Source organism: Nomascus leucogenys, chromosome 3 (assembly GCF_006542625.1).
Source record: "Nomascus leucogenys isolate Asia chromosome 3, Asia_NLE_v1, whole genome shotgun sequence".
Lineage (NCBI taxonomy): Eukaryota > Metazoa > Chordata > Mammalia > Primates > Hylobatidae > Nomascus > Nomascus leucogenys.
In genome coordinates, this window is record NC_044383.1 from 132,756,567 (window position 1) to 132,778,221 (window position 21,655).

General features: G+C 37.0%; 1 protein-coding gene across 2 annotated transcripts in view; it reads left to right on the plus strand.

Moving 5' to 3' along the window:
- ADGB (androglobin) overlaps window positions 1-21,655 on the plus strand; it is a 198,346-nt gene that overhangs the window by 108,049 nt on the left and 68,642 nt on the right. For both annotated transcript variants that reach the window (XM_030809809.1, XM_003255848.2), the window contains exons 18-25: window positions 377-518; window positions 2,277-2,391; window positions 4,802-4,969; window positions 9,428-9,563; window positions 10,178-10,315; window positions 12,802-12,895; window positions 16,708-16,842; window positions 17,364-17,517. In XM_030809809.1, coding sequence (XP_030665669.1) covers window positions 377-518; window positions 2,277-2,391; window positions 4,802-4,969; window positions 9,428-9,563; window positions 10,178-10,315; window positions 12,802-12,895; window positions 16,708-16,842; window positions 17,364-17,517 — 1,082 coding nt within the window. The remainder of the gene's footprint in view (window positions 1-376; window positions 519-2,276; window positions 2,392-4,801; window positions 4,970-9,427; window positions 9,564-10,177; window positions 10,316-12,801; window positions 12,896-16,707; window positions 16,843-17,363; window positions 17,518-21,655) is intronic.

Here is a 21,655-nt window from a genome sequence, read left to right on the forward strand (position 1 = left end):
TTTTATTTTTCAAGATGTAATGTGTTTAATTCCTTTAAAATTGCATCTAGAAGGATATTGTAGTTATTACCATAGAGATAATAAACGCGATGCTATACTACAGTGAAAAATGTCCTCCTGCTTCTAATTTTCCTATTCCTGGTCTCTTCACTTGAGAGGATTGTTATGAGGAAGAATATTGAACAGGGAAGAAGACCTAAGTGTTATTTCTAGTAATTTACCTGGAGTAATTTCTAATGTTTTATGAACATTTTAGTAATATTTCTAATGCTTGATTATTGTTATTTATGTTGTTACTTAATTAAAAAAACAGTACTAGTGAATGCCAACTACACTTTCACAATCAAACTTTAATACCTTTTTACTTATCTTAAAGCCTTAACAAAAGACAGTCCTCCCATAGAGCCTGGACTTCTCACAGCTGAAACGTTTTCTTGGAAATCCCTGAAACCAGGCAGTCTTGTTCTGAAGATTCACACATATGCTACCAAGGCTACAGTGGTTCATCTGCCTGTTGGGTATGAAGTGACTTCATTTTACCCATAATAAAAATTGTTTGAAGGCTTGCAAATTGTTGGTTACCAAAGAAGTAAACAATATGGACTCCAAGACATTGTTTCTTAAAGCAATTTCTCAAGGCATAGGTCCATCATTATTATTCTTGAGAAAAATAATTCCAAAAAAAACTACATTGAAAAATACTGTACAATACCCCTTTGAGAGATTCATAATTGTCAAAGATTCTGGAAATATATTTAGTCAACAATACTGCTTAAGCTTGTTTAATCCAGCATTTTCTAAAATTAATTTATAAATATTATACACATAACATTTATAACACTTTATTATGGATTTTCTCAAATATTTCTTATAAGTTTTCTCACCAATATTATAATACTTAGCAAAAACCTTGATTTTATTTAAACGCAAATTGAGAAATATGCATTTTCCCCTACCAATCTACATTTTCCTGTGGCTTATTTTTGTTAGATATTACTTTTAATTCAGATAAAGCTGGTTAAACACATTAGTTTCAATTTTAAAGAAAATACATATGATGGAAAAATTTTTTATTTTGATGAATAAAATTCAAAATATTACCTCAAATTTCAGATGAAAGAAATACTTTCACTAGGCTTTGAAATAAACATTTTCACTAGCTTTTACTTTTTTCCCAAGATCAATCATGCTAATTTTATGTGATCAATGAAAAGCTATGGCTCTAATGCAAAAAGCAAAGTCTCAGCAACAAATGCTAAAATAATTGTGTCAAGCATCTAGTACTGCTAGCAAATACTACATTTTGAAACTTTGACATTTCTCACATCTCCCCTTTATACTCCAGCAAATCAGATTACTCTGTCTGAGTGCTTATTCATTGAGACAATCAAGGACAAGGAATTTAATAAAGAATCTTCTTATATCCGCTTTTTCCCCCACAGAATCTAAACCATCAGCATGCATGTTTTGAAGATGCTCTAAATCTGCAGTCCCCAACCCCAGGGCCATGGACTGGTCCTGGTCCGAGGCCTGTTAGGAACTGGGCCACACAGCAGGAGGTGAGCGGTGTCTGAGCTCTGCCTCCTGTAAGATCAGCAGCAGCATTGGATTCTCATAGGAGCAGGAATCCTATTGTGAACTGCACATGCAAGGGATCCAGGTTGGACACTCCTTATAAGAATCTAATGCCTGATGATCTGAGGTGGAACAGTTTCATCCTGAAACCATCCCCAAACCAAGTCCATGGAAATATTGTCTTCTGTGAAACCAGTCCTTGGTGCCAAAAAGATTAGGGACTGCTGCTCTAAATGCTCAATAACTGGAGGACCGTGAATATCCCTGCTCTCACAATACGACAACCTGGTAGAGGAGACACGATTAACGTATATGAAATGATGCATTTGTGAGAAAAAGACTATGAAGCCTGCACAGCCCTATACCCGCATGAGTTTTTCTTGTTGTTAGGGAGAAATCAAGACTAGTCTTCACACCATGACTGCAGTGTGTGGGAGGTCACTCTAGCATGTACTGGAAAGAAGTTTGGCATTTAGCCTAACTATTTTTATCCTACATAATAAGTAAAGTGTAGATTTCATGATCCCGTAGGGTTCTTATAGAGTGCAAATTCAGAGATCCTTATCTCATCTGTGTTAAAAATTGAACTCTTCACTAACCTTTGACTTCATTTGGGTTCCAAAATGTGAACAAGCAACTCACAGGTCAAATGCCACCACCCAGGAAGCACTCGGTTCTCATCCAGCATCCCTTCTCTTTAGGAGACACATGCTACTCTTCAACGCATACTCCCCAGTAGGACACTCCATACACATCTACAGCATGGTCTCATTTGTCGTTGGGGATGAACATGTTGTGCTGCCCAACTTTGAACCAGTAAGTATTTTTGCAATAGCAAGTTATTTATTTATTTAGAGATGGAGTCTCACACTGTTGCCAGGGCTGGAGTGCACACTGTTGCCATGGCATGATCTCGGCTCACTGCAACCTCTGCCTTCCAGGTTCAAGCAATTCGCCTTGCCTCAGCCTCCCAAGTAGCTGGGATTACAGGTGTGCACCACCATACCCTACACATTTTGTTGTATTTTTAATAGAGACGGGGTTTCACTATGTTGGCCAGGCTAGTCTCAAACTCCTGACTTCGTAATCTGCCCACCTCAGCCTCCCAAAGTGCTGGGATCACAGGCATGAGCCACTGCGCCCAGCCACAACTGCAATTTTTATGTGCTTTATTTTCAAAGATTTTGAACTAAACACATTTTTATTTTATATTCAACTTATTCATTTTTTACCTTTTAAAACTATTAAGTATACTCTGCAAGAAATCCCCACATGCAACCATGAAGTCTATAATGAAGTCTGAACCCTGTAGGTATACAAGTGAAATATGTATACTTTTCTCCAACAACTGCTCTCACCTCTACTCTATTGAATCTCTTTTCATATCTGTTAATATCTTAGTAAGATCCTGTGGCATCATTGGTTCTTTGGGATACAAAAGATCAGTGCAGTCCTTTTTAACACAGTTTAAAATTTTGGTCTCTTTCTCTCCTTTCATTTCTTCCTTTGCCTAAGGAATTTGGAGCATGTGTCTCTGGGATTTAGCAGGGAAGGAGTAGCTCACAAGGTTCTGTCTCTTCACCTTCGTCTCCTCTCACTCTTCTTGGTCTCTTCTCCTTGGTTTCTCTTGCTCCTCTGTTCTGACGGGGTCTGAAAGAAGAGACGAGGTCAATGGGACCAGTATGCCCCCTGAAATCTTCCCTTGGTTTTCGATGCCCTTTGTGCACGTGCATTTGGGAGAATATTTGCAGACGGCCTTCCCACTGCATAATTCCTGATGTTTCCTCAGCTCTAACTCTTTCCTACCAAAAAAAAAAGAAAAAAGAAACAAACAAAAAACAATTCCAAATAGCACAACCTTGTATTGATGGGATTCTCTAAGCCAGCCATCAAAAATTCGTGGCAAGCAGATGGCTCCCACACGTCACACTCATGCATTCTTCCTTGTCTGAGCAGTGGCTGTGCAAGAGTTCCCAGGGCTGCCTCCTCTGTTTGCTGTGCCATCTCTCACCAGTTCTCTTTCTGTCTTGCTCAACAGCCACAGCAAGATCACACAGCACAGCAAGTTCACTTAGACACAAATGTCACTTATTTCCCTACCTATGTTTATCTTGCTTATTTCAAATGGTCTTTTTAAGAAAATAATTCTGCTTTATATGGTATACATTGTCAGTTTGTTGTCTTCCTTTAGATAATTTATCTCCCCGGGTGTTTATTTATTTTGGTCTGTGAGCTCACATTTCCCTGGAGATATCACTTCCTGGTGTTGAAAAGATTGTTGGAGATCAAGTCCAAGAAGCAAAAGAGAATGCACTGACCCAAGGGCAGACAGACTAACGCTACTTAGAACCATAATTGATCCCTATCTAATATTTGACCAGAGAACTTTTCTGGTCATGGTTTCACCTTAGGGAGAAACACCACTGAGATGAAGCTATCTGTAGGCTTTGTGAGGATTCTAAGTCAGTGTGTTCCAGTAACGAGTCAGTTGCATCTGCTTCCATCAGTTTCTCACCCTAGCAAGGCATCTGTGCTTCAGGTGCACTTGCTGGGCCATTCCTCAAAATTTCAGGACAGAGTCAGGAATCATGATTGTACCATGGTGCCCTCTAAGGGGAAAAAGTTGTTTTGTTTTGTTTTGTTTTTTCCAATTTTACTTTTTTCATGCTGCTGCCAGGCAACTCCAGGACCACCCACCATACACCAACCACAACAGCTCTAAACACCTCACAGTTTTCTCTGATTTTTAAAAATTAGTTACCTCCTGAAATTCCTGTCTCCTTCTTGCTTCATGATTTTTTTAAGAGTTGATAGCAGGAGAGAGCCACCAGCCCATGCTAGGTCACCCTCTTGTCTTTTTTATCTTTCTGGCTTTCTCCCTGAAATCTCTGTCAGTCCTCAAACTCCACACAGTTTTTTGTCAGACTAATCCTAAATGTCCTCAGAACTAGGTCTGGTTATTAATACGGTGGGGAAATTTTACATGATCCCCAATATGAGGTGAATATTCCTCCTACAGGTTCCCACTCAGGTAGGAATTGCGTTCCTTGTTTTTTATCTCTGAGACTGCAGAATTTAGTAAAACTGCCTTGATAGCAAATCCTCTATAAAGAATTATTGAATCAGCCATATAGCAGAGATTTCATATTTTAACAGAAATTAATTTGTATAAACTAGATGACACTTAAGGATGAGTGAGGATGGCTGCCATGCTTTGTCTTCACAGGAGAGCTGCCGATTTACGGAACAGTCTCTGTTGATTATGAAAGCTATTGGAAACGTGATTGCTAATTTCAAAGATAAGGGTAAACTCTCTGCAGCTTTGAAGGATCTGCAAACAGCTCACTACCCTGTCCCCTTCCATGATAAAGAACTAACTGCACAGCACTTCAGGGTAAGCTTGTTTGGGATACGATGTTCAGAAGAGGAAACTTTCTTTTCGAAGTGGTATATCTCCCATTAGGTGACCTCTCGAATCAGAGCCAGAGAAAATATTTTGGATGGAGATAATATATTTGGGAAGTGATTTCAGAAAGCAGAAATGAGGGAGTAAAAAGAATGAAATGAGAAAGAGAAAGAAATTGGTTAAAGGATATGACAATTACTGCTGTGGCTTACTGGGAATCAGCTGTGCAGGGTGTCCTGAGGAAATATGTGGGACATCCCTTTAAAAGTTCCCACTCAAGGAGGGCAAGATGGTGGTACTTCTCCACCAACTCTTTTCCCCACTGTTCGGTGGCTGCTCTCGAGGGCTTTGACTTCTTCACACTTACAACGTGTGCCTCTGCCAGGCTGAGTAGCATTCTGGCTTCACAGGCAGCCTTGAGGTAGTGAAGCAAAGAGACTTTCTGGTAACCCCTTCACAAGGCACATATGGACCCGTCCACTGCAGCTGCACCAAAACCAGGTGGGCTTAGGTCTGGCTTTTTAACCCTCACACTATTGACAATTTGGGTCAAATAATTATTATTCTCTTTCTTCAATTTTTTTGGAAGAGATTTAGAAGGATTTGTATAAGTTCTTCTTCAAATGTTTTGTAAAATTCAGCAGTAAAGCCATCAGTTCATGCACTTTTATTTGATGGGAGACTTTCTCTGTTTTCAAGAGATGGGATTTTGCTCTGACACCCAGGTTGGCTTGCAGAAGCATGATCATAGCTTATTGCAGCCTTGAACTCCTGGGCTCAAGTGATCCTCCTGTCTTACCCTCCCAAGAAGATAGGACTATAGGCATGGACCACTACACCTGGCTAACTAAAAACAAACAAAAAAATTTGGGGAGGGGGGCAGTCTCACTATATTGCCTACACTGGTCTTAAACTCCTGGCTTCAAGCAACCCTCCTGGCTTAAAGTTCTGGGGTTAGAGGCATGAGCATTGCACCTCGCCAACATGAGATACTTGTTATTGCTAATTTAATATAACCTGTACATGTCTAGGAATTTGTCCTTTACTTCTGGGTTATCCAACTTGTTGGCATATAATTTTACATAGTAGATTCTTACGATTCTTTGTATTTCTGCAGTTCATTTGTAATGCCCTGTAGAATATTTAATAGCATCTCTGGTCTCCACCCTTTAAAAACCAGTAGACTCCAGTTGTGATAACTGAAAAAGACTTCAGACATTGCCAGATACCTCTTCAGGGAGGGGTAGCATTGCCAGATTTAGCAAATACAAATACAGGACACCCAGTTAAATTCTATTTTGTATGTAAACAAACCATATGTGCAATATTTAGGACAGAAATATACTACTGTCCTAGTGTACTTATAAAATCACTTACATAATTACTTATATAAAATGTATTTTATCCATTATTCAAAGTTGACTTTGTGTTTGGGGTTCTTGAGGAAATATAATTAGAAATAAAATCTCCCAACCTAGGTGACCTGTTCACAAGGCAGAAGAGAAGGAAAACAATTTATTGTTGAATGAAGTTTAAGCCAGAAGATGGTGCACATCACAGGCAATCTGCTAAGAGACTGCCAAGACAAAAACAAACAAAAAAATCTTACCCCAAGCAGATACAGCCCATTTCACACGTACTGTCAAGATAAACAATATGTAGTCCTCCAGGAAAAAGACTCCACAGCACCTCTTGCCACACAACATAGTTCATCCCAAATTCACTTGGTATGGGGATGACCATCTGTGTTAGGTAATTAGCTTTATCTAAAAGAAAAATACACTTGTAACACCTTCGTATCAGCAAGGTACCTACCAATGGTAGTCTCCTACTCTCCCAAAGAAAACTGGGAAATAAAATATGGGTGCTATCTTCCATGATGATTAACATTTCAAAGAAATGGTTCTCAGGTCCTAGAGAAAAACATTCCTGGGCTGTTAAATGGGCAAGAGGTTTATTTAGCTTTTTAGAAAGATTTACTGGCCAACGTGGTGAAACTCCATCTCTACTAAAAATAGAAAAATTAGCCAGGTGTGGTGTGCTGGTGGGCGCCTGTAATCCCAGCTGCTTGGGAGATAGAGGCAGGAGAATTACTTGAACCTGGGAGGCAGAGGTTGCAGTAAGCCGAGATTGCACCACTGCACTCCAGCTTGGGCAACAGGAGCAAAACTCCATCTCAAAAATAAATAAATAAATAAACAAACAAACAAATAAGATTTACATACATTTCCGAGAGAGAGAGAGAGAGAGAGAAAGAGAGAGAGAGAGGGAAGAGGAAGAGAGAGAGAGAACTTATCATTACAAGTGTCCTAAATGTAAATGCTCTAAGGCAAAGGATGTGGGGGGAGCAACCTCTTTCCTTATTTTTCATAGGGAGTGATTAAGCCTCTTATTTTTTAATTTGTACTTCCCCTTACAGTGTAATGTATTTAATTTGGCAATGCTGCCTGAGGGGCAGATCAACTCCAGTTGAGAACTACTCACCTACAGCATGAGAGTAATATACAAGAAATATTTGCCATAATTCACCTGTAGAACAAGTCTGATAGTGCCCCCACCCTTAAGTAAACTCTCATCCATTCTTCAAGTTGGTAGCTGGTCACAAGGTCTAAAATTAAACAAATAAATAATTAAATCACCATATGACAAAAAAAGCTGTAGTCTCTACAGCTACCACCAGCCTTGAGGCCACAATCAGTATTCAACAGCTCTCTCCTCTACCACCCATTCTAGATTGCCTTGTCTTGCAGCCAGTTCTTCTAGTTGTTCACCTGGTGCGTGATCCAGATTCTCCATCCTGATGGGTGCAGGATCTTGGCTACCTTACTGTAGCCAGGCCATGGTTGCTGCAATTACTCGTTTACTATGGAAGCATCAAGAAGTGTCCCAGCAAATTTCAGACCAAATTCTCCCTGCTCCCTCAATGTAGCAGAAACCCTAATACCTCATGAAAATCAATGTGAATTCTCCTCCTATCCTGTTATATTAACTCCTTTTTTTCTGCTTCTCCACCAAGATGAGAGGCCCAAAGCAACCACACATATGTCATAATTTAGTTTTATCATAAATAATACCATATTCCCTGGTGGAATTACCCCTTGTTTCCTTCCCTCAAGAAATGTGTTCTGAAATCTAGCAAACCCGTTATTGTGGGGGAATTGGGCACAGAGTCTGCAAATGGGTCATGTCAGATGATGGGGAGAGAGGCCAATCTTACTTGCAACTTTTGAATCTCAGGCCTGTGCGTTTTAACTATGTGGATACAGCACCAGATATTGGTCTTTGGTTCCATATGTGCGTACTTCAAGTGACATCTCCAGGCTGGCTTTTTAACTGAGCCTTCTATGTGTCATTGCAATCTACCAGGAATTTTATCGATTCTATGTATGGTATATGTTAGGACCAACATATTCCAGACTATTCCCAATGATTAAATCTTTACTCTATAATGCAACTCTTGATCCACAGGTATGTTAGCTGAATCCCATGTTTGTAAACCAGATTTTCTATAACCTCTTGGATAATGATGCTGGCCAAGGTACCAAGGACACAGAAAGCAAACTCATAGCTGAGGCAGGAGTCAATTCTTGTAAGGAATCAGTGACCCAGCTAATGGACGTCTAGTCCACTGAGAGCAACTTGCCCCCAAGTGACTGGCCGGACTTCTCAGGGGATGGTACCATATCAAAGACCAGAGTCAGTTTCTGCTGCTGATAGATTAGATGACTGAGCCTGGATGAAAGAGACCCCAGGTGATTGGTTCACCATTTCGTGCTACCAAGATTACTCCGCATGAGCCCGATGTAGCTGGCCCTGATTTAATATGTAAGGGGTCTTGGTGAATGAATCACTTATGCAAAAGGAAGCTACTTTGGTAAAAAAATAAAAATAAAAAATAAAAATCTCCATCTTATACTTTGATAATTACACAACTATGTGACATATGATGAAAAAATTTTGTCTAAATAAGTCTAAAAGAGGTTTTTTCATAATGAGGCTAGTACTACTAAGTGACTAAAAAAACTCTAAGAAACATATTTTCATTTTATGTAGCATATGAAATAATAGTGTGTCTTACAATGGATGGCATCTTAGAATCAATAAAATAAGCTATGTAACTTGCTTAAGCACAAGGATAATGCTACTTTTTTTTTACCTTATTCTTTACCTCCTCTACCAGTTTAATACTGTATTTTAATTGAGTCTGTGTTATAAACATTGCTGTAGTGATTACATTTTATTAAATTAGAAATAATCAAATGATAATTTTGGTCTCTTACTGGGCGAGTGAGACTTCAAAGAATCTTCTGTTAGGTTGTGTGTGTATCTGAGAAATGGTTTTTATTTTTTTATTTTTAGAGTATCTAAAAGATTTTTAGAGCTTTTCTGGCCAGATGATGGTATTTTCTTGCTATAAAAAAAATTAATGTACTTTATCTGTTTCAGGTTTTTCATCTTTCCTTATGGCGTTTAATGAAAAAAGTTCAAATAACAAAACCTCCTCCAAACTTCAAATTTGCATTTCGGGCTATGGTTTTGGACTTGGAGTTACTCAATTCCTCCTTGGAAGAGGTTTCTTTAGGTATCCATTAATTGTATATATTTAATCAAGGAATTCCTAGTTGTAAGTAAGATAAATAATTTGAGAAATATGTTTGTGGAGTGTCATGGAGTTCAAGCAATGCTCTAAGAGCTCAAGGGGCTCCAAGGACCTGCTGTGGATCCCCTACTCCTCATCCCCACCCACATACACTTCTAGGGAAGTGTTTTACAGGGGAGAATTTCCCTGTTTTATTTACTCCTAACCTTAAAAATATGGAAGTCACTAATCTACATGGTTTGATTTGAAGAATTCTGGCAAGATCCTCTGACCCAAGTAACCCTACTTTTCTCTCTTCTTCCCATGCTCTGCTCCCATCATTTTAACATGTCTTTTATTTTTGAGAGAAATCTCTGGCTATATTCACACAGGAATCAATAGTAGTTCACCAAGATGTCCCTATTTTGTGTGTTTTCCCTCCTGCAGAATATTTACATTCTAACAAGAACCACCTAGAGCTGGCGATATTAAATATGATGCTAACTCTTGCAATGTAGAATTTTATACGTTGGAGGGCTTTGGCAGCTAAAGGCATTGAAACTTAGGGAAGGGATTAAATATAACTTTCAGTTCAAAGTTTGTTTTTCCCTTTCCAGTGGAATGGCTGGACGTTAAATATTGTATGCCCACAAGTGATAAAGAGTATTCTCCTGAGGAAGTAGCAGCAGCAATTAAAATTCAAGCCATGTGGAGAGGAACTTATGTTAGATTGCTTATGAAAGCCAGAATACCAGGTATGACTGTCCAAACATTTATAAAATGAACTTGTTTGTATGAGAATAAATATTTATGTGCATTAATGAAAGTATTTTAGAGTCACCCCATTTTATGGCTCAGCTAATTAATTTCAGTCCTCTAAATAATGAAATTATTTGAAATCAGGAAGCATGTCCAATGTACTGAGTGTCTTGTTCCCCGGATTGGCACAGTGTCTGGCGCATCATAAGCACACAATAAATACTTGCTGAAAGAACGAATGAAAAAATGAATGAATGATCAGTTTTGTTTTCCCAATCTATTGCAAGTTCTTTTAAAACAGGGAACTGGTCTTTTTCTGTATATATCTCAAGTACCTAGCACTGTGCTACCTCAGTCAGCCTCAGCTAAGTCGTAGATATTTTCACATTTGCAGATGATTTTTCAAACAAATGAATGAATAAGTGAATGAATAAACTAATGCATAATAAAGAAGCCACTATGTATGTCCATAGTGACATACATCTAGAAGACATAAAATGCATTGTAAATGTGTTCTTAAATGTATTAAATCAGATACATCTGTGTATATGAAATAAAATCTTCTTGCTAAAAGGTCAATTTTATTAGCTTAAAATAAAACATGGCAGATGCAAAACTTATATTCAAGCACTTTGGGAGGCTGAGGTGGGCAGATCGCTTGAGCTCTGGAGTTCAAGACCAGCCTGGGCAACATGGGGAAACCATGCCTCTACAAAAAATATAAAAATTAGCCAGGCATGGTGGCATGTGCCTGTAGTCCCAGCTACTTGGGAGGCAGAGGTGAGAGGATTACTTGAGCCCAGGAGGTGATAGTTGCAGTGAGCCTGAGCCGAGATCACAGCACTACACTCTAGCCTGGGTGACAGGGTGTGATCTTGTCTCAAAAAAACGAAAAACAAAAAATGTATATTCAATTATTTTCATTCTGTGGTTTTTGCTGACATTTTGATAGGAGAAGCCTTACCTCCAATAGAATTCTTTACATATATTGAAACATTTTCTTGTGAAAAAAAAGGACCTATTTAAAACATTTAATGATAATATTTAAAATGTTTTAGCAGTGAAAACATCAGATACGCAACAGTTTAAAAACCGTAAATTACATAGTTTAATGATAGTTGTCTAATTTAATGGGGTTTTTTTTCCCCATTACAAAACATATGCATTCATCAAACTCAATATAGGATGTCTTGCTTTATTTTGTGCTGCTATAATGGAATACCAAAGACTAGGTTATTTATAAAGAACAGAGATTTATTTCTTACAGTTCTGAAGGCTGGAAAATCCAAAATCAAGGGGTTTGCAACTGGACAGAGCCTTTATCCCATGAGGAAGGTGGCAGGGCGAGAGAGCACATTCATGAAAGAGAGAGAGACAGAGAAAGAGAAAGAGAGAGATAAAGGAGGGATAGAGAGAGCCAGAACTCATCTTTTTATCAGGAAGCCACTTCTGAGATAACTAACGCACTCTTTTAATAATCACGTTAATTCATTCATAAGGGCATAGCCCTCATGAGCTAATCACCTCTTAAAGGTTCCACTTCTCAATGCTGTTACTTTGGGAATTAAGTTTCTAACACATAAAGTTTGGGAAATATATTCAAACACATGCATATGGTAAAATATGCTTTTATCATCCATATATGTTGTAAAAATTTTCATATAATGATTTTACTTCCCTTTTTAGAGACTGAAAATACGGGCAATTTAGTAATGTACTTCATAGAGTTTGTGTTCAACTATTCAAAATGTCTTTTTAATAGTGTTTGCATTTTTTTCACTCAACATATATTTATTGAATAACTCTCGATTGCAACGGCAGTGTTACATATTTTGGCCTTATAGCAGTCAATAAAACAGACAAGGTTTCTACTCTGATTAATCTTGTATTTTAGTGACAGTAAGCATATAATAGACAAGTAAATATATGAAGATATTAATTTCAGATGCTGGTAAATACTATGAAGAAATTAAGATAGGATAATTAGAAAAAGAATGTTAGTTTCTGATACAGTAAATTTGAGGCTCTTAATAAGGATTCACATTTTCTTGGCAAATTATCTACTTTTAAACCATTTGCAGATAATGCAGTAGATTGAGCTCTAATAAAATCCTATTAGCCATTGTTCTTTAGAAAAATTGGATGGATTACTTTTTCTGAGATAAGATCTGTCACAAAAAAAGTTTTAGTGTGACAGAGGTCTCCTTATGTAAACACTTTGATGACTATCTTAAATTAGGTCAAGCAATATTTTAAGACTTTAAATTAAAGATGAAGGGAAACAGCATAATACGGTGAGCAGAGCTCTTGACTAGAAGTTTGTAGCTCATATTTTAAACCTGATTTTTCTGCTAATGAAGGCTATGACTTTGGATACCATCTTACTTGTGAGTTTCAACTTCATTTGTGGAAATGAAGGCTTTGGACAAGATGATCTTTCAGGCATCTTAAAGCTTAACGTTGTTATTATTATTATTTTTAGACACAAAAGAAAATATCAGTGTTGCAGATACTCTTCAAAAAGTTTGGGCTATATTGGAAATGAATTTAGAACAGTATGCAGTTTCTCTCTTAAGGTAAAGCAGTCAAATGATATTTTTATCGCAGTATATTGTCCTTTTCTCAAAGTCCAGTTTGAATACTACCATATTTGTTCAGAGCTCCCCAGGCACTGCAGCTAGAACCACACCATTACTTCGGACCTTCCACAATATTTTATCTGAAACATTTCTATGGTACTTGCTACTTTTTGTTTATGTTTTAATTGCACGGAACTAAAATTCTAAGCAGAAAACCTCTAGGAGCAGAACAAAGTTTCCTTAAATCTTATGGTACTGAGAAGACAAAAATTAAAGTTTAGGACCTGATAGCAGATGAAATCCCAGTCAACAAATAGTCAGATGAAATCCTTGGAGGACAACACTTTCTAAACAGGGAGAAGGCAGAGGTAGATTGAACCTTAGAAAAACTGCATTCTAGCCATAACTCATGTCCAACAGTCAAGCTAACCTGAAAAAAACAGAAAAAAATTACACACCCACTCACCTCCCCACCAATATATATACACACAGTACATTATGGAAAATATGTGGAACCATACCCTCTGGTGATTTAGATTTCAGAGGTGACAGAAAAAACAAACCTCTAAACATGACTGTTATGAAAATGAGCAAGAAAATAAATAATAAAAAAGAGAAAATAGATTAAAAGTTTGAGAATTTAATAAAACACAGACAAATGGAAAGTACATCAATGAACATTTTAATAACCAAAATTAGGAACTCCATGAATTTAACCACAGATTAGGCATAGTAGAAGAAGAACTTAGTGAACTGGGTAATATGTCAATAAAAAGTATCTCAAGTGAAGCTAAGAGAAAATGAGTGGAAAATAGCATAAGGGACTTGTGAGGCATTCTCAGAAAGCTTAGTGTGTAAGTAATTGGAATGACAGAAGGTACAAAGATAACAGGTGAGAACTTTCCAGAACTGATAAAAGACATCAATTTACATTTTCAGGAGACTCTGCAGACCCCATGCAAATTACTTGATTAACCTTTACTCCAGAACCCATTTCCTGAAAGGGTTACACTTTTGCCTAAAGTTTTAATTGTATGAATGCACATAAGGAGCACAAACCCTCTTTTCCAACCTGCTTTTGTATTTTGGGGCTACCAGGAGGAGATCTCTAGGTCAGAACCTACACCTAATTTTCATGAAAACGATGTGCTAAAAAGTTAGTGTTCCTATTAGGGAATAGGATCAGTACACCAGGTAGGTGTATTTGAAACACTAGCATAATACCTTCAGGGGATTGTCGTTCTTCTCCATGTGATCTTCCCACTACAGCCAAGACCATTTCATGGAATCTCAGCTCATATCTGATACAGAGCCCATGCTCTTTCAATGCTTTGAGTTTTACATACACATTTCTTGGACAGATAAAACCAAAAAGTCTGTTATTTAAACTCAAATGCCAGTGGCATCCAAAGCTACCTTATCCTAACAGGCATTAATTCTATGGTTAAGAGCACATAATTTGACACAAGACCTGAAGCTAACCCCAGCTCTACTAATTATTGTTATCTAAGATAAGATTCTTATCCTCTCTAAACTTAATTTTTATATGTAGCATAGGGATAATAATATTTACTGTATAGTACTATTCCCTCTTAAATCTGTAAAGATAAATTAAGGTAGACAGGAAAAGTACTTAGCACAATGCCACAGATTGAATCATTACAAAAAAGTAGCCATTGTAAACGTTGGTATTGTCATTACTGCTACATGTGGAACTTTGAGGTTCTGAAGCCTAGCCTTTCATTCTCAACTCTGAAGGGGAAGAACTTCCCCCAAGTCAACTTGGGGAAGACTGAGTTTACCAATTTATGATTTACTCTTAAGATTGAATCCCATTTCATCTTTTATTATTATTTAGATGGAGTCTCGCTCTGTCGCCCGGGCTGGAGTGCAGTGGCGCGAACTGGGCTCACTGTGAGCTCCGCCTCCTGGGTTCACGCCATTCTCCTGCCTCAGCCTCCTGAGTAGCTGGGACTATAGGTACCCACCACCACGCCCAGCTAACTTTTTGTATTTTTAGTAGAGACGGGGTTTCACCGTGTTAGCCAGGATGGTCTCGATCTCCTGACCTTGTGATCCACCTGCCTTGGCCTCTCAAAGTGCTGGGATTACAGGCGTGAACCACCACGCCCAGCTGAATCCCATCTCATCTTAACAGTTCAATCCAATTGTGTGGATGCACACAGAGAGAACAGACCCTCTTGTACAAGTTGCTTCTGCATTGTGGGGCCTATCATAGGAAAATCTGTGGGTCAGATCTTGCACCCAATTTTCTTGCAAATGATGTCTAAAAAACAAACTCCCCTATGAGGCATCGTATCAGATAAAAATCTGACTAAATTGAAACCAATTCTTAATTAAGACTAAATCTTCCAACTCAGGTATATCACCCTGGGTCATTCAAAATATTCTATATAGTTCATCAGGATTTTGATGGCCCTACATTCATTAAAAGGGTAGAATGTTTAAGGGGAACAGTGACAGTCTGGGAAGACCAGAAATCACACCCTCATTTTAGAATGGTGACAGGTCCCGTTACAGTCAATTCCCACTGCGACGAGCTTAATTCCTATGTTGGTTGAGCCAACATCCTTGTATAGATTAGGCCAGCCCTGTGTGATTTACAGGGATGTCCTGCATTGACAGACCTGCACTTTATAGCTCCTAGTTAGAATTATCATACCATTGATCTTCCAAACTAGGACATTGACAAAAAAAGATGGAGAACTGTTAATAATTAGGCCAGGACTGTAAGTATAAACCACAGCTATCCCAGGCAAGCCAGGATATATGGTTACCCTATTATTTGTCCTTTTTACCATTTTAAAAGGCCTTTTAAACCCCTTCCAAGTATAATCCTGTTAGTTTCCTCCTACCAAAAGCCTATGATCAACAAAAACCTAACAAAAACCAATGATGAAATGGAGTATGTGACTTTTGTCTTCCATGAGGACCACCATGGCTTTGCTTTCCACTGACAATCAATGAAAACATCTGCCTTCTGGAAGATAAGAACACCTCTGGTTCTGTCTAGACCTCTAAAAGAGAATCATGTGCTATGGCCATAATGCTTCCATCTCAGCTAATACCTGAGACATCGTATAAAGGGCTTTATATTCCCAGTGCTACTAAGGGCACATCCAGTTTCTTGCAGAATAGGAGGGATAAGACCCAGAAAATCCATCACATCATCACTCCCATTATGTTCTGTAATATATCACAGCCTTCCAGGGGGAAAACGTGGAGAAACCTCAGCTCCATAATTAGTTTAGCAGTGTATACTCTACTCCCTTATACACTCAGAAATTATGCAGGAGGAAAGCCAGCCCTCTCCACTTGCACATGGCCTTAGATTTTTAAAATCTATTTTTCCAAACGTATTTCTCACTTTAAACTCCATTTCAGTCTCCATTTTCTCTACTTTAATTCCAGGCCCTTCGGTGACTCTCACCCAGTTTTGTTGCTGGTTTGCTTGCTTCTAGTTTTTCTATCCTTATAGCTTCAACTTTGGTTCTGGTTTCCCACCTGTAAACTTTACTCCCTCAATCATGAATCATGCTCTCCTTTGAGAGCCTCAGATAACTTTGGGCACCTTTGACAGACATCTTTTGTGATTGACCTAGAATGGGTCCCCCTTCCCTTGGCACCATGTGTCAGGGACTACACAGACCCCCTTTGATCAAGATCTCAATCTAGCCAACAATGACTTGCAATATCTTACACTATTTTTTGTCATTTCTTTTTGTAAATAGAGTTTATCTTTAAAGTGGCTTTTGCCATTGATACATAATTTATTTTTATATTTCTAGACTAATGTTTAAAAGCAAGTGCAAGTCTTTGGAATCTTATCCATGCTATCAAGATGAAGAGACTAAGATTGCTTTTGCAGATTATACTGTGACTTATCAAGAACAGCCACCAAATTCTTGGTTTATAGTATTCAGGTGAGTTGTTATATAATGACAAATATGTCTCTAAATGGCTTGCAATATCTGTATTTATGAATACTTATTTATGATAGTAGTAAAGGTATTAGCTTCTGGGTTGCCTTCATAAGTTAGTTAAAATTCTTCCACACTTGGCATTTTAAATGAGATATTATAGAAATTTTTATCTATTCTTTTCATCAAAATATGAAGAATGTTTAGTAATTATTAGAACCTTTTATGTTCATGATAAAAATACTATAACAAATTAATATGCTTTTAGTATAGAAAAAGATCCTTTAATTTCTAAGCAATAGCATATTTGGTAAAAGTCACAAATTACTTATAAAATTGATTTTTTAATAGAGCTTGCATTTACTTGACAAAATAACATATTAATAGTAATTTTTAAAATAATATGTGTGCCTTTTAGTTATTTGGAACTTTGGATTTTTAAAAAAATTTCTTGGCATTAATGCAAATTTCTAACTGCCTTTAAGATTCATGTCAAGGGAAAGTTCATGCTTTTGTAATTGCAGAGAAACATTTTTGGTTCCTCAAGATATGATTTTGGTTCCCAAAATATATACTACACTTCCAATCTGTATCCTACACGTTGTTAATAATGACACAATGGAGCAAGTGCCAAAGGTGTTCCAAAAAGTGGTGCCTTATCTTTATACCAAGAATAAGGTAGGTATAAAATTTATTCTCCACATATAATAGAAAGGCAGTGAAAAGCCACCAGCTTGTAGAGGGTCCTGAAGGGAGGGCAGAGTTGTTTTTAATTTACTTAACAGGCAAACAAGGCCCCGATCTTTCACTATAGAAGTCCCATATATTTAACAGTAGGAGATATTTAATGTAAATGCTAAAGCATTCTTTACCTCTCAACGCTCTTTCTTCTTCTTCCGAAAGAAAATATGACAAAAGAAATCATTAGAAATTCTAATTATTGAAATTTAAGAATCATATAAATGCTTAAAATAGAAATGAATCTAAAGAGCTCCTTTAGCCTTATCCCAAAACCAAATCAGATGATTATCTTTGTTTCCCACTTTCCCACTGGGTTTTTATTCTACTCCTGTATATTTCAGAAAATTGTAGTCACATAAGCCACCAACCATCACCACCTCATTGTGAGGGCTACATAAATTCCTTTACCAGCCAGAGGCACTTGGGGACCTTACTGTGGCTAAACTATAGACCCTGATCTCTGACCTTCACTCAAACCACATTGCTTCTCTGTTTATTTAAATCTCATATTTTGTCTTTTCAGTCATTTCCTCTAAGAGAGAACCACAACAAATGATAATGTATACCTAGCTGGCTATGAAGAGGGCTGTTTTAGCTCTGATCTTCCATTCTGCAGCTTTATGTCTTTGAACCTCTTCATTTTTCTTTTTGAGTTATGTCTGTACTTGACTTCTGAGATTCATTTCAGCCTATGATTCTATACATTATTTTGTGTAAATTAAAACATACTTATCTCATGAATACTGCTTTTGTGTAAATGAAGAATACATTTAAAAATGTATTAACTCCATAAAAATCCTAACAGCTCTTTCATGGTGTCTTAGAGATTTTAGGAAACATTTTAAAAATAAGGACAATTAAATTTTTGATGAAACTACTTAACCCCATTGATACATATGTGTGTATATGTGTATATTATATACATATATAATCTGCTTTCTTGAAATTTTTTTACCATTTTATTATAATTTAAAAGTTGTATATGTTTCACTAAACCCTTAGCATGTTTTTCTATCATTTTTAATAAGAGATTTTTTATATTGCAATCAGATTTTATTAAATTTGATGATATTATCAAATTGTAACTTGGGCTTATTTTTATTTTGCGTTAAATTTGGCAAATTTAACATTTACATTTTATAAGCAAATCTGATAAACATCAATATTTTTGTGTGCAGTTATCTATGTTTGGAATTATACACCTAAACATAATTTTTAAAAACTCACTTGATTAAAGTCAATGAATCAGTATATTATTTTTACTTATTGTTCTTGTTAATTACCTTGAAAGGGCATTTACATATCACTTAAAAACAGAATACTTTGCTAATAAAAATTCAATTCCTGTACATCAAACATGTATTTACAAACTTTATTTGACCCACAAAATTTCCTTTTATACTATATTTATTCTTCCCCATGTCCTAATAAATGATATCTCTAAACCAACCTTGTCCAACCCGTGGCCCATAGGCTGCATGCTGCCCAGGAAGACTTTAAATATATCCCAACACAAATTCGTAAACTTTCTTAAAACACTATGAAATACTTTTGTGATTCTTTTTTTTTTAAGCTCCTCAGTTTAGTTAGTGTTAGTGTATTTTATGCATGGCCCAAGATAATTCTTCCACTGTGGCCCAGGGAAGCCAAAAGATTGAACACCCCTCCTCTAAACCTGACCTTTCTGCAGCAGAATGCCTTGGGTTAAACCAAACTACAGAGCTAGTTCTTCACGAACAAATTTGTCCACACACCAGTAGATTATTTTTTGAATGTTTGTTTTTAAAGTTTGAGTTAGACTTCCTTTTCAATAGAAACAGTTTATTTAATTTGTGATTAGAATTCAAAAGTCACAAAGATTAAGAGGAAGAAGATGATTTAAAGGGAGACTCTATCAAGGTTATAGATGTCATCAAATTCTAGCAATGAATTCTGTATTACTAGATAAATATACTAATGCTAGTCTTGAATACTTCATTTTTGAAGAGACCTTCTTTAAAGAATATTTGGTTGAACCAAGTACGAATCTGATTATTATTTACATCTAGCATACTTCCTTGGGCTGGGATGGGTTTGGTTTTTGTTTTAGAAACTCCATTGTAGACCTCCCTCTCTAGATTAAGCTTGAATTTTTCAGATAGGTGATTTTTAGTCAACGTTCAGAAGAACATTCTAGCTCCACTTAACTATTATTTTTAAGTTGTAAATTGAGATTGCAGCAAACATATTTCCTGTCTCATATTTTATCTCTTCAGCCCTCTCATTCTAGCCAGCTCTGTTTAGAAAAAAAGTTAAGGCTGGGCACAGTGGCTCATGCCCATAATCCCAGCACTTTGGTAGGCCAAGATGGGTGGATCACCTGAGGTCAGGAGTTCGAGACCAGCCTGGCCAACATGGCAAAAGCCCGTCTCTACTAATAATACAAAAATTAGCCAGGCGTGGTGGCGTGCGCTCATAGTCCCAGCTACTAGGGAGGCAGAGGCAGGAGAATCACTTGAACCCAGAAGACGGAGGTTGCAGTGAGCCATGATAATGCCACTGCTTTCCAGCCTGGGTGACAAGAAGAAAAGACATCTCCAAAAAGAAAAAAAGTTAAAAGTGGAGAAATTGCTGAGGAGAATGTCAAGTTGTATGAATAGAAAAATAGCTTCAGTGGACTCTTTTGTGCTGCAGTTTTCCTCTCTTCATAATTCTTGATCTTTGAACATTTATCCAAACAACCTTTGCTCCTGCTAAAATGTGGTTCCCAGAACTGAAAGCTGCCTCTGAAAGTAATTCTGACCCACAAAACATAAACAGGATCATTGCTCCATTGTTTTGTACCCTGTGATTGCACCAGTCTTTGGGTACCTACAAGGCATGTTGATATGGTGGATTCAGGAGACACCTCAAGAGAGAACATCTTTGGCTGGCTGGATAATGTCTAAAACTCTATTAAGCAGTTATATAACTAGCAATCTTAGGTGGGAATTTTGTGGCTAATTCTGCCCACAGCAGGCTCATCCAGAGGCATCCTGGCCCATATGAAATTCACCAGAGGCCTTGACATATGCCTGCCTGAAATTCATAAACACCATGTCTGCAACTTTTACCTGATGTTATGTCTTCTAATCTTATGAAAAAATTAAATAAGTTTTGTTTCCAATAAACTCATGCTGGCTTTAAGAATAGGTTTTATCTTTGAGGTTCACATGAGACATCCTTTTTATGAGCTGCAGCAGAACTTTGAGAAGCACTATTATTAAACTTACTAATCTGTGGTTTGCAGAGTATATATTCTTCTTAAGTTTGAAAAATCAGAATTTTTTGCTCTATTTTTTTTCATAAATACTCAAGACCATACACTGTAATTCAGAATACTAGTCTATGGGATTCCTCAATACTCAGTACTCGATTATATAACTCTTTTACTACTGAATCCATTTAGAATAACCAAGTTCTGTCCTGTAATCCTATCACTGATTTAGCTTTGGATTTTCACTTACCAATATCTATCCCACCATTTAATAACTTTTTCCTTTATAATTATTCTGAGTCTAAGCAAAAACAAAATAATTTTGCTTTGCCTCTTTAATTCATTAGTACAATGAACTCAAATAATAATAAAAATATCAATACATATGTGCATTCCACTTTGCAAATAAAAATGCTTTATTATACATTTTTTTACTTGCCCCAAACATGATGTCATAAAGCCCTTATTGGTGTTGCAATTCTCATCTCATTATGGGGATTGGAATTCCAGCTAATATTCTAGATGCATATGAAACTTTTTAAAAATTCATTCTGGCTTATATATATCTAATTTTTACTTCTAGAAATCTAAACATACCAGAGAGCTATCTGTGGACAGAGTACAGCTGGAAGACAAATCTATCTTTTTATTCTTTATTAGGGGCATCTGGAATTATAATCTCACAATTACTTCAAACATTTGCATCTATTATGATATCATGCTTTTGATTCACTGACTTCTTAGCCAGCTATCCAATTATGTTAAACCAAGCTCTTCCCCATCGTAAAGTAAGCCATTCCCAGGGTCTTGAGCTGCCCCTTTTCTGCAATCTAAAGAGCT